Source organism: Biomphalaria glabrata, chromosome 11 (assembly GCF_947242115.1).
Source record: "Biomphalaria glabrata chromosome 11, xgBioGlab47.1, whole genome shotgun sequence".
In the NCBI taxonomy this organism is placed as follows: Eukaryota; Metazoa; Mollusca; class Gastropoda; family Planorbidae; genus Biomphalaria; species Biomphalaria glabrata.
In genome coordinates this window covers 16,628,995-16,642,357 of record NC_074721.1, presented here as the reverse complement: position 1 = coordinate 16,642,357, position 13,363 = coordinate 16,628,995, and the positions used below count along the sequence as shown (strand labels likewise).

The window sequence follows — 13,363 nt, the reverse complement described above, 5'->3', positions numbered from 1 at the left end:
CTAACTATTTTTGCTGTATGATAGTGAAAATAATGGAATTAAAGATCTCATATGTCGGTAAAGTGGCATTCTGAATCTTATTTTATCGTTGTATGTGTCATTCTGATATTGTCCAGGACTTGGGTACATTTAGCATGAAAATGAGTCTTTGACATTTTGGGGGCCTGTCCAAAACAACTACATGCGATGGATGCATCAATCTCCAGTGAAGTATCTGCTGTATCCAGACAGCATATATCTCTGAGTACTGCAACCTGAAGTATCTACTGCACCCAGACAACGCATATCTCTGAGTACTGCAACCTGAAGTATCTACTGCACCCAGACAACACATATCTCTGAGTACTGCAACCTGAAGTATCTGCTGCACTCAGACAGCGCATATCTCTGAGTACAGTAACCTGATGTATCTGCTGCACCCAGACAGCGCATATCTGAATACAGTAACCTGAAGTATCTGCTGCACCCAGATAACGCATATCTCTGAGTACAGTAACCTGAAGTATCTGCTGCACCCAGACAGCGCATATCTGAGTACAGTAACCTGAAGTATCTGCTGCACCCAGATAACGCATATCTCTGAGTACAGTAACCTGAAGTATCTGCTGCACCCAGACAGCGCATATCTCCAAGTGTGTACTAATGAAAGAGTTCAAGTCCATAAGGAGCGGAAACTCGTCGTCTGTATTTTAGGCTGTTACTATCTAATAATAATGATTTAACATGCCGAATGTGTTCACTATTAGCAAGTAATAGTAGCACCCCCTCGTACGTCTAAACATAAGTGTATATGCATGGCCAATTTCGTTCCTTATAATTGGATTACCAATACGCTCGTTCCTTAGATTATACTGAAGAAGCTGCTGCTGGATCTCATACTTATATGAATTTAACTTTTGTGGTACATTCTTTTTGGATTATACTGAAGAAGCTACTGCTGGATATAATACTTATATGAATTTAACTTTTGTGATACATTCCAAGTACCGATACCGCGCGTAGGTATAAAGCCATGTTGGGATTACCTGTTGGATTATCTACCTGAAACAGACTAAGAGAAATCACATTATTGGATAACCTTGGACAATTGTCTTTAACCTGTTGGAGTACCAGTTGAACAACATAAGTAGGAACAGAGGTATTAGTATTATTTTAATTTTGCTTTAATTGTTTTGTATGTATATCATTTTGTGAGGTAATATTGTAATAAAGGACACTGCTCTAGGAAAATGTCAGAGTTTATACCTCGTCCATTTGAGGAGATAGTAGCCCAGGCTCAGATGTTGGGGTTTAAGGGCAAAACGTTAAAGAAATTTATAGAGGCCCAACAGAAAATTGACTCAGATAGACTGACAAGGGAAGCGGAGGAGAGAAGACATATAAGAGAGATGGAGGACAAACAACTAGCAAGACAACATGAAATGGATAAGAAAGACATGACAGTTAACGACAACCCCCAACAGAATAAACAGTTAGACAAAAACCTAAAATGCATGACAGACAACGAGGACTTGTTATTCTACTTAGAACTGTTCGAAACGACTGCTACTGCTAACGACATACCCAAGACAAGATGGCCACTTGTCCTCACTCACAAGTTAAATGAAAAACTAAAATTGTTTATGATACAAACAAAACTGATACATAACACTGACTATGATTTTGTTAAGGGGGAGCTCCTAAAACAAGCCCAACTCACAGAAGAAGCCTGTCGAACACTGTGGCATGAACTTTCCCCAAAGACGGACGATATGAAAGATTTTTATGTCCATTTGAAAAGGACATTTGACAACTGGCTTAAAACATCACAAACCCCAATGACAGTAGACGGTATAATTGACCTTATAATGAGAGACAGACTTTACAGTGTGCTATCTTCTGAGGCCCTGAAAGATATTTTGCTACGAAAGCCTACTTCAGCCCAAGAGGTCTTAGACTGTATTGATCAATTTAGAGATGCCACGAAAGGCTCCACACATATTGTAAAGGGAAGTAACAAAGTAACTAGTAACGATATCCCATATGTAGCTTTTGGTGCCACTGGTCAATCTAACAGTCGTCGCCCGAATAATATAAACACAGAGGGTACACAAGTGATATGCTATAGATGTGGAAAGGGCGGACACATTGCTCGATGGTGTCGGGTAAAGATAAATGAGAATAGAGGGCCAACACAGCAATGACTAAGAGTATTACCAGAAAGGGGGCAACAAGTGGGATTGTTTGCATGTCACACTGATACATTCAATTTTTCTAGATTATAAAGATAAATCAGTTGGTGGATTGAAAATAGTTGAGGGATTTTTAGGAGATCGAAGGGTATCTGTCCTACGAGATACAGGGGCGAGCATAATTGGGGTCCGAGAAAGTTTGATAGAAGAAAGTCAGAAGATAGATGGGTTTTTCACTTTAAAATTAATAGATGGACAAACTTTTCAGTATCCACTTGCTTGGATAGACATTGATACTCCATTTTTAAAAGGAGTCTTTGTAGCGGCCATGTTCAAGGACCCAATAGCAGATATTATTATTGGAAATGTTGATCAGACTAAAGCATTTTTATATGGGAATGCTGTTACTAGGGCAATGGCGAAAGCAGAAGACAATAGGGTCAAATCGGAAGATAATGACAGGATTGGTCTAAGTAAGTGGATGGAATTGGACAGTGATTTTAGAGAGGATCAAAGAAATGATAGTTCGTTAGTTAGATTATGGGAAAAGGCGAAAGCAGGAACGGTCGAAGATAAGAAAAAGGGATTGGTATCATTTATAGTGGAAGAAGGTCTACTTTACAAAGAATTTGAGAGAAAAGATACCCCTGGGGTAATAGAACGACAACTTGTAATCCCCACGAATAGACGTGAACTAATATTAGAAATAGCACACTCTACACCTTTAGCTGGACATATGTCTATAAATAGAACCAGATATCGGGTATATTCGCATTTCTTTTGGCCTGGGGTAGATAAAGATATAAAAACATACATTAAATGTTGTGACCTTTGTCAAAGAGGTAGACACCCAGGAAAAGCTGGAAAGGTAGAACTAGGGCGCATGAATATTATTTCCACTCCATTTGCTAAAGTTGCTATTGATATCATAGGACCACTCCAAATGACAGATCGGAAGAATAGATTCATTTTAACGTTGGTTGATTTGGCAACAAGATGGCCGGAAGCTGTACCACTACCTAATACAACAACACCAGTAGTAATAGAAGCTCTAAGTGCTATTTTTACTAGAATAGGATTCCCGGAACAGATACTCTCTGACAATGGATCTCAATTCAGATCCGAATTATACAAAGAAATATGTCAGTTTTTTAAAATAAAGATTGTTAAATCAACACCCTTTCACGCCATGTCAAATGGGGGCGTAGAACGCTTTAACGGGACCTTGAAGTGCATGCTGAGAAAGACGGCCGAAGTAGAACCTAAGAATTGGGATAGAGTTATAAATGCACTTCTGTTTGCGTACAGAGAGGTACCAAATGAGTCTACTAACATTTCCCCTTATGAAATGTTGTATGGAAGGAAAGTCAGGGGGCCTATGTCAATTCTAAAAGATCTTTTTACTAATCAACAGGTAGAACCAGAAATAAAGAATGTGTTTGACTATTTATTAGACCTAAAAAGTAGGCTGGCTGTGGCTTGTCAAATAGCTCAGAATAATAGCTCAAAACGTAAGGAAAATTATAAAAGGTATTATGATAGAAATAGCAAAGAAAAAGATATTCAAACAGGTGATTCTGTCCTTTTACTGAAACCACAGAGACAGAATAAGTTAGCCTTGCACTGGGAGGGGCCTTATAAAGTAGAAAAAAGAATTAACAAGTTTAATGTAAAAATAAAGAAAGGCAATCGAGTAAAAATCCTTCATGTTAACAGATTAGTAAAATATCATGAAAAAAACAACACGGAATGTACGGGTAAAGAAAATAGTGATCTACAACTCTCGGGAAGTGCGTCTCATGTCTTATATGGGGGTCAAGGGGAAGAATTATTACATGCGTGCATAGCGTCCCTTGTAACCGACCAGGAAGATGATAACCAAGAGGATGAAGTTACTGAGTTACCTACTCTTGAGAGTACAAATTCCAGGGAACATATTAGTATCAATACTGAATTAACCGAATCCCAAAGAGAACAGATTCAGACGCTAGTTGAGAAGTATAAAGATATAATTACTGATATACCGGGTAAAGCGAAGGTTAAATCATTCAACATTGAGCTCACAACAGAAAAGCCTATTACACTGAGGCCATACGCAGTTCCTATTCATATGAGAGATGTCTTAGAAAAGGAGGTAGAGAACATGATTCAAATGGACATTATTGAAGAGTCTCAATCGCCCTATGCATTTCCTGTCGTTTTGGTTAAGAAAAAAGATTCAACAGTACGTACTTGCATAGATTTTCGGAAATTAAACGCGGTTACCAAATTTGACGCGGAGGCTATTCCAGACCAAGAAGATCTTTTCCTACAACTTAATAGTGCCAAATTTTTTACAAAGATAGATCTAACAAAAGGCTTCTGGCAAATACCAATAGAAGAGAATAGTAGGAAGTACACTGCATTCAGGGTACCAAGTGGTCACTTTCAATTTAAATATCTACCGTTTGGTCTGATTAATTCTCCTAGTTTTTTTAATCGGACTATTAGGACCATTCTTAAAGGACTGGAAAATGTTGTGTTTTATTTTGATGACATTTGTGTATTCGGGCATGACTGGTCATCACACTTAATAGCACTAGAGAAAGTGTTGTCCAGGCTAAAAGAATATGGGTTTACTATCAAGCCAAGCAAACTTGAAATCGCGTATCCTAAAATAACTTTCTTGGGTAATATTGTAGGTGAAGGAAACATATACCCAGAACCCAATAACAGAGACAAGGTATTAAATATAAAAGCACCAAAAACGAAAAAAGAGGTTCGATGTTTGCTAGGTATTGCTAATTTTTATAGCAGATTTATTCCAGCGTTCGCGGAAATAGTATTTCCAATTACTGGATTGTTAAAAAAAGGGACACCGACAAGGGTCAATTGGACTCCAGAATGTGACCGGGCATTAAGAAAAATTCAAATGTGCATGACACGGGATCCTATACTGAAATTACCAGACGTTAATAGACCATTTATTGTGCAAACAGACGCGTCGGACATAGCCATATCATGTTGCCTTTTGCAGGAAGTAAAAGGAATATTCCATCCTGTTAAGTTCTTGAGCAGAAAACTGTTGCCCAGAGAACAACGGTATTCGGTGATAGAGAGAGAATGCCTTGCCATTGTTTGGGGGGTGCAACGCTTGTCCAGATATTTATATGGCGCTAAATTCACAATTCAGTGTGACCATAGACCACTGGCCTTTTTGAAGAGCGCAACATATGGGAATAATAGAATTTGTCGTTGGGCTCTATTATTACAATCATTTAACTTTAATGTAGAACATCTAAAGGGCAAACTAAATGTAATTGCTGACTTTCTATCTAGACTAACAGAATAGACCAACATGACATTGATTACAGATAACTCACATTCAATATTTATTCATTTCAAAGTTATTTGTTTGCTAGGATTGGGGATATGTAATTAACCGCCTTCTACAAAAGGTAGAATATATGTTTGCACAATATTTTTTGTTTACATGTTGATATGTGTATATATATATATATATATAAATATAATTATAATTGCTTAGTATGTTGTATATAACATTTACATTTCGGAAAATATGCTTGTTCACTGACTATTTTTTTGTTTACATGTTGATATATATGTATATATATATATACATATAATTATTATTGCCTAGCAGGTTGTGTATAGTATTGACATTTCATGTGGATACATCTTTTTTTTTTATTGTGGGTTTTTTTTTTTTTTTACAAACTGTAGGCTATGTTTTAGTACCAAGATTACTTTTATTTGCATGTTGATATATGTACGTTTGGAAAATCTCTTTATCGGAAGTTTGTCTGTTTTAAACGAACCCAGAAACAGACAAAAATTAGAGGGGGGAGAAATGTCAGGACTGAGTTCTGGTCAGCCTGGGTCTCCTGTTTACTGTAGAGGAGAAGGGGGGCAATCCAGGTTGTTGGTTTCAAAACTGTTATTGTTTTGGGTTGTTTTTATTTAGTGAGATGTTTTGAAAAACATAATGTAACTCATGATAAGGGGGTGTTTTTTGTTCCTAGTCCAGGACAGTTGGTTTTTGTGGATATATAGTCTAAAGGTGGACTCTAACTATTTTTGCTGTATGATAGTGAAAATAATGGAATTAAAGATCTCATATGTCGGTAAAGTGTCATTCTGAATCTTATTTTATCGTTGTATGTGTCATTCTGATATTGTCCAGGACTTGGGTACATTTAGCATGAAAATGAGTCTTTGACACCATTCTCGGAGCATGTAAAAACTTAAAAAAAATATTTATTATACCTAAGAAAACATGATTCAATAAACGAAAATTAACAATTTATTCCATTAAATATTGGTAAGTTGTTATTTTCTTGCGACTTTGATCGATGCTCGGATTCCACAGCCTTCTGTGCTCCGGGAAAGTTTTCAAGATCTGGTTTGGAGCCTTGTTTAGTGTGTCCTAAAGGGCAATATGCTCAGAGCCGTGGTCAGAAACAGTGTTCCAAGTGCCCCTTTGGTACTTGGACCTCAGAGGAGGGAGCATTTCAAAAAGAAATGTGCAAAAGTAGGTAGATGGAAAGTTAAAACGTATTTCTTTTTATCTCTCTTTCTCTCTTTCAGTCTCTTTCATTCTTTCTCTTTTTCCTCTCTCTCTTTATCATTTTCTCTCTTTGTCTCTTTTTGTGTCTTCCCCATTTTCTCTTTCTCTCTCTTTCTCGATGTCAGAATATACATTTGCTAAAAGAATTATAGTTTCTCAAACTTTTTTCAATACCTTGATGTATCTTTGTTATTTCCGTTGATGGTAGCAGTGTACTCAAGTTTTCTCTCTCACTCCCCTTTGATATTTCCGTTGAAGGTAGCAGTATACTCATGTTTTCTCTCTCACTTCCCTTTGTTATTAACAGAATTTGAATTCATTAACAAAAATCTCAACTATGAGTAGATTGACATGAATTTATATCTACAGAAGAAGAGAATCAAGACACCTTTATGCCGATTTGAAACTTTTCCATTCCTTATAAGTACTAAAGACCTTCAGCCATACAATAACTCATAAGTTTGAAACAGACTCGAAGCAAGCCACTATTAGTAGTAGCATAGAAGTAGAACTGGTAACTTGCAGTGACAAGAGTTGCCAGCGGAATGGACAGTGTCCACACTTTTCGATTTTAATCGCGAATACCCAGTAGTCATCTAGAATCTAGGGGATAGCTATTGGCGGCCGGTGCGTCCACCCATTACGTATACAAACTTATGAGTCAGTGGCTTTATTTTCATCTTTAGAAGGGCAGAATCTGGTGTGACTAATCAAAACCAATTATGGAACGCAGAGTTTGCCACGGTTCGTGCATATAAATCCATTTGCTTTAGGTTCTAGCTGATAGGGCAGCTGACTTGACATTAACTCTCTACTGAACATTTTTGATTCTAGTTTATGATGTGAACGTAGACTCGACCTTCAGAGTACACGTGAACGAAACCGGGTTAAAGAGAGATGCTATGACCTTGTCCTTTTGGGTCAACCTTCTCAGAGATGTCGAGGAAGTGGGTACAGCTTTCTTTGCTGGTCCGCTGATGGACTCCATCGGCTCCATCGGCTGTGGACTTTTCACCATTAGCTTCAGCCTGAATGGGAACGAGCAGCGGAAAAAAAGGAGGTCTCTTTGTATGTTACACGCTGGAGTGCATTCTTGGAGTTGTTTGTTTGGTTAAATTATTTATAAAGTTGATCTGTTGCATTCTGATCCGTTTAATTTATTTGAATATCTAGTGGTGATATCTTTAGTGTCAAAATACATTTTTGTTGCTGTTCGTATTGTAATCTAATTGACGGAGTGGACAATCACACAAGTTTAATCCTATACTCTTTAAATAGCACAACTTGTGTGTATGAATATAGGTATATAGTTTTATACATTTTATTTCGAAAAAGGCTCTAACGATTTTCTTTAAAATTTCAAGGTATATGTATATAAAAGCTTTCAATATCGTAAAATCAATTTTGTCTAAAAAACATTTATGAATGAAAATTGTGCGAATGACGTCAAAGGGAAAAAATACTTGACATCGCTGTCTTACTTCACTCGGTCTTACAGCACTACACTGTGACTACAGGAAACATTTCTTTGCAATCATGAACACGTCAGAATGAGTCAATAGGCCTAATTAAACATTTGCACACCATCTTATGGTAGGCTTTAATAGCCTCTTCACCAAAGTAAAAGCCACTTACACGGCTCACCGCAATGTAAGTGTAAGCAATTCCTAAAACACGTCTAACACACAGCAAACATCCCTCGGCTAGCTTGATCTTTAGTTCTGTTAGTTTGTTGAATACAACATAGCGGCATACGTGTTGGTAATACAGTGGGGTTCTCGTTTAATAGAACATAGCGACATACGTGTTGGTAATACAGTGGGGTTCTCGTTTAATAGAACATAGCGACATACGTGTTGGTAATACAGTGGGGTTCTCGTTTAATAGAACATAGCGACATACGTGTTGGTAATACAGTGGGGTTCTCGTTTAATAGAACATAGCGACATACGTGTTGGTAATACAGTGGGGTTCTCGTTTAATAGAACATAGCGACATACGTGTTGGTAATACAGTGGGGTTCTCGTTTAATAGAACAAACATTCCAGTGCTCCTAGAGCGAATAAATAGATTTAGGAAGAGAAATTCAAATCTTTTTAGACATTGTTAAAGTACCAATTAAAAGCAACGAATATATTTATGAATTGCGCTTTGACCCTTCAATCCTGAATATCCTATTTATCTCCAGTACGGGCGATTAAAGAAAGGGGAGTATCTGGGAGCAGGTTTCCGTGCTGCCTTTAGGCACTCAGCAAACACAATTCTGATTGTGTAGAGATTGGAACTCGGCTCTTGTCACTCAGCTCCTACTACAAATAACGCATAGCTATGTTCCCTTGTATATTTGACTTGAATGCTATGTTTAGATACACCCATAGAAATGTTCTTTATATTGTTGGGGAAAAAGATAGTTTATATTATTCCGCATTCGGTTATCGGGACGATCGATTATCTAAACAGACCCCGTTCCCAATTCATCCGGATAATGGATATTCTATTGAATATTGTATTTTTTTTAAACAGCGATTATTTTTGTTGTTATCTGCTCTTATATATAAACAATGTCGTCATATAAACAATATAAATAATGTCGCTCTATTAAGAATGTCGCTATCGCTATATAAACAATGTCGCTGTTTAAATAATGTCGCTCTATAAAGAATGCCGCTATCGCTATATAAACAATGTCGCTATATAAACACAACTTCTTTTTTGTTGTTGTTGGGTGTATAAAGATAAAATAGAGTTTAACAAAGACACTGGAAGCAAGCGGAAAAAAAAAACACGAACTAATGAGTACAGTTTGTCTGTCAGTTTGTCTGTCATATACCCCCCCCCAAAGTTATTTTACAACCGAGTACGATCGTGAGGTATAATAAAAGACATTCAGACAACACAGCTGCAACAAACCATCCGATTTTCCCCCTTTGATTAATAAACAGTTTATTTACCCTTAATTATATAATATTATAGATAAACTCAGCACTTTAAATGTATTCGTACAGTGTTTAGGAGAAAGGAACAAAACATATTTTTATAATTGCTACATTAGGAATAAGTTTCATTACTTTCAACTTCTGTTACTGTAATCTGTTGACTGTCTGGCAGGCTAAGTAGGCCTGTGTAAAATGGTTAGGCATCTTTGAAGTCTCCTAGTTAGAAGAAACGAAATATTTCTTTTACTATTTTGATGAATGATTTTGTTACTTTAAATTTCCCACAATGCTATTTCCGTAGCATCAATGTGACTGTTATTCCACAGAACGTGGCGCCACCTGGCGTTGGTTTACTCTCTGAACAAAATGGTTCTGTATGTTGACGGCAAAGAACATGATATGCTACCGGCTGAATTTCCAAGAGACTGCTCTATCTTGGAATATAAAGGCAACTATCTTATCCCAAGTGAGTGACAACACCCTGGCCCTAGTAATCAGCACCTTGTTTTTTGGAAAGTCGGATGAATAGACCATGGTCTTCTTAAAGACAGAGGCATTTGTCTTTAAGTTAGCGACCCACCTGATACTGATACTATGTTCTCTCTTTAGAGATTTTTGAGTTGGATTACACTCTAATACATTAAGAAAGAAAGCCACATGTTAAATTAAAGTGATGGACAACATTTATTGCCTGATGGGCCGGGGGGGGGGTAACATATTCATCACGCGTTTCATGGATTAATTCAAACATTTTTCTACCTTTTTTTTAGCGGACCCCGAAAGGGGAATAGCAGCTATTAGTTTGTTGTGGTCTATCTGTCCGTTTGCTCTCGTTAACTAGAAAAGATATTGAAAATCAAATCCGACATCATCATGGTATTTTAAACCTTTCAAAGTTCTGATGCAACGGCTACTAGAGTTTATTTTACGTTTCTTGACAGTGGTTGGCAGATCATTGTTGTGTACAATTGCTGTATTAATCCTTTTTATAATCTTTTCATTCGTGATGCAGTCGTTGTAAGTGACACCTAGGATTTAACTATAGCTTCATAACTATCAGTTTATTAAATACATATGAATAGTAACAATGTAATAATAACATTAATAAATCCTGTGGTATCAAGTCGTTAGTCGAACTCACAATACAACAGTATCGGCAACACTTTCGACATGAGCACGTGTCTTTTATTTGTAGCGACGGAGCCACGGTTGTATTTTTGATAGTTTTCACTTCATAGTTTCTGATATTCTTGCTGAAAATATTAAAACCTGTCTTTTTACCTGCCTGAGAAGACCACTTCGGGGGGCCGATTTCGAGTTTGTGTTTCCACACAAACTGTCTTTGTAACCTTGTTTCTTAATAACATTTGCTTACTGATTTTTGCAGTGTGACCATTTGCTTCGAAGGGTTAAATTGAGCCGAGATTCCTGGTGGTCGATAATGAATAACTCTAATGCTCTTAGTTTGTACAACTTTGACTCTCTACATGGGCGAGGCGGAAGTAAAAAAGAAATATTGTATAGATCTATATATACAGTCTACTTTGATAACGGCTCTTTTCTTAACAAAATTGACAACTTGTATATAAAATCGCTGGCTAAATGGACACACTGTGACATGATTTGACCTTTATCATGTCCCACAGAATATTTGATCGTCTTAAAATTAAATTGAGCTAATGCTTACGTCTTTCTATCAGTCAAATTGTTCCGAATAACGACAAAGAAAAAAAGATATTTTTAGAGCCGTTACGTCATACAGCTTTAAACTTTGTGCACTTATGAAGCCTTACAAGAAACAAGTAGAATGAGAAATTATAGACCACCATCAGTTACAAGAATTCTAGCTTTTAGATAGCGCTACTTTCAGGCTTATACAATGCCCAGAGCACTATGGTCCAATCTCTTTAGTGGACCAGGGAGGGGGGGGGGGAAGGGGTTATCGGGAGAATGTTTTTCCGTTCTGTCTTTAGGCCGCTCAGTAAACACTGGTCAAGTCGGGTATCGAACCTCGAGTCCCCTTCATAGGTAGCCTCTCGACCATGCTTCCCACAGTTTCATAAGTTTCATTTTTTATTATATTGTATTACTTACGTTAAAATAACTTTGATCCATTGAGTGCGAGAGTAGAGTGAAATTGCTGTACAAATTACCTTTAGTCTTTCTATGACTTAAGGAGGCCATTATAGTTAAATAATAATTTTAAAATGCTATCTTTAGATTCCAATGATAGATAGATAGATAGATAGACAGACAGACAGATAAATAGATAGATAGATAGATAGATAGATAGATAGATAAATTTTGTTGTTGGGAGTTTTATTATAAGATTAGAGAGAAAGAGAGAGAGAGAGAGAGAGAGAGAGAGAGAGTTGATTGTTTTGGATTAGGCAGACAAACATATGCATCCATGTTGAACCTGCTTTACCTCGGTTTCCATTGCGTCTCTATGTCTGCTTTACCTCGGTTTCCATTGCGTCTCTATGTCTGCTTTACCTCGGTTTCCATTGCGTCTCTATGTCTGCTTTACCTCGGTTTCCATTGCGTCTCTATGTCTGCTTTACCTCAGGGTTTCCATTGCGTCTCTATGTCTGCTTTACCTCAGGGTTTCCATTGCGTCTCTATGTCTGCTTTACCTCAGGGTTTCCATTGCGTCTCTATGTCTGCTTTACCTCGGTTTCCATTGCGTCTCTATGTCTGCTTTACCTCGGTTTCCATTGCGTCTCTATGTCTGCTTTACCTCGGTTTCCATTGCGTCTCTATGTCTGCTTTACCTCGGTTTCCATTGCGTCTATATGTCTGCTTTACCTCGGTTTCCATTGCGTCTCTATGTCTGCTTTACCTCGGTTTCCATTGCGTCTCTATGTCTGCTTTACCTCGGTTTCCATTGCGTCTCTATGTCTGCTTTACCTCAGGGTTTCCATTGCGTCTCTATGTCTGCTTTACCTCAGGGTTTCCATTGCGTCTCTATGTCTGCTTTACCTCGGTTTCCATTGCGTCTCTATGTCTGCTTTACCTCGGTTTCCATTGCGTCTCTATGTCTTCTTTACCTCGGTTTCCATTGCGTCTCTATGTCTGCTTTACCTCGGTTTCCATTGCGTCTCTATGTCTGCTTTACCTCAGGGTTTCCATTGCGTCTCTATGTCTGCTTTACCTCGGTTTCCATTGCGTCTCTATGTCTGCTTTACCTCGGTTTCCATTGCGTCTCTATGTCTGCTTTACCTCGGTTTCCATTGCGTCTCTATGTCTGCTTTACCTCAGGGTTTCCATTGCGTCTCTATGTCTGCTTTACCTCAGGGTTTCCATTGCGTCTCTATGTCTGCTTTACCTCGGTTTCCATTGCGTCTCTATGTCTGCTTTACCTCGGTTTCCATTGCGTCTCTATGTCTGCTTTACCTCAGGGTTTCCATTGCGTCTCTATGTCTGCTTTACCTCGGTTTCCATTGCGTCTCTATGTCTGCTTTACCTCAGGGTTTCCATTGCGTCTCTATGTCTGCTTTACCTCGGTTTCCATTGCGTCTCTATGTCTGCTTTACCTCAGGGTTTCCATTGCGTCTCTATGTCTGCTTTACCTCAGGGTTTCCATTGCGTCTCTATGTCTGCTTTACCTCAGGGTTTCCATTGCGTCTCTATGTCTGCTTTACCTCAGGGTTTCCATTGCGTCTCTATGTCTGCTTTACCTCGGTTTC

General features: G+C 37.9%; 1 protein-coding gene across 2 annotated transcripts in view; it reads left to right on the top strand.

Moving 5' to 3' along the window:
* Positions 1-13,363, top strand: part of LOC106051822 (uncharacterized) — a 115,130-nt gene that overhangs the window by 60,456 nt on the left and 41,311 nt on the right. For both annotated transcript variants that reach the window (XM_056004216.1, XM_056004217.1), the window contains 3 exons: positions 6,541-6,702; positions 7,573-7,798; positions 10,001-10,140. In XM_056004216.1, coding sequence (XP_055860191.1) covers positions 6,541-6,702; positions 7,573-7,798; positions 10,001-10,140 — 528 coding nt within the window. The remainder of the gene's footprint in view (positions 1-6,540; positions 6,703-7,572; positions 7,799-10,000; positions 10,141-13,363) is intronic.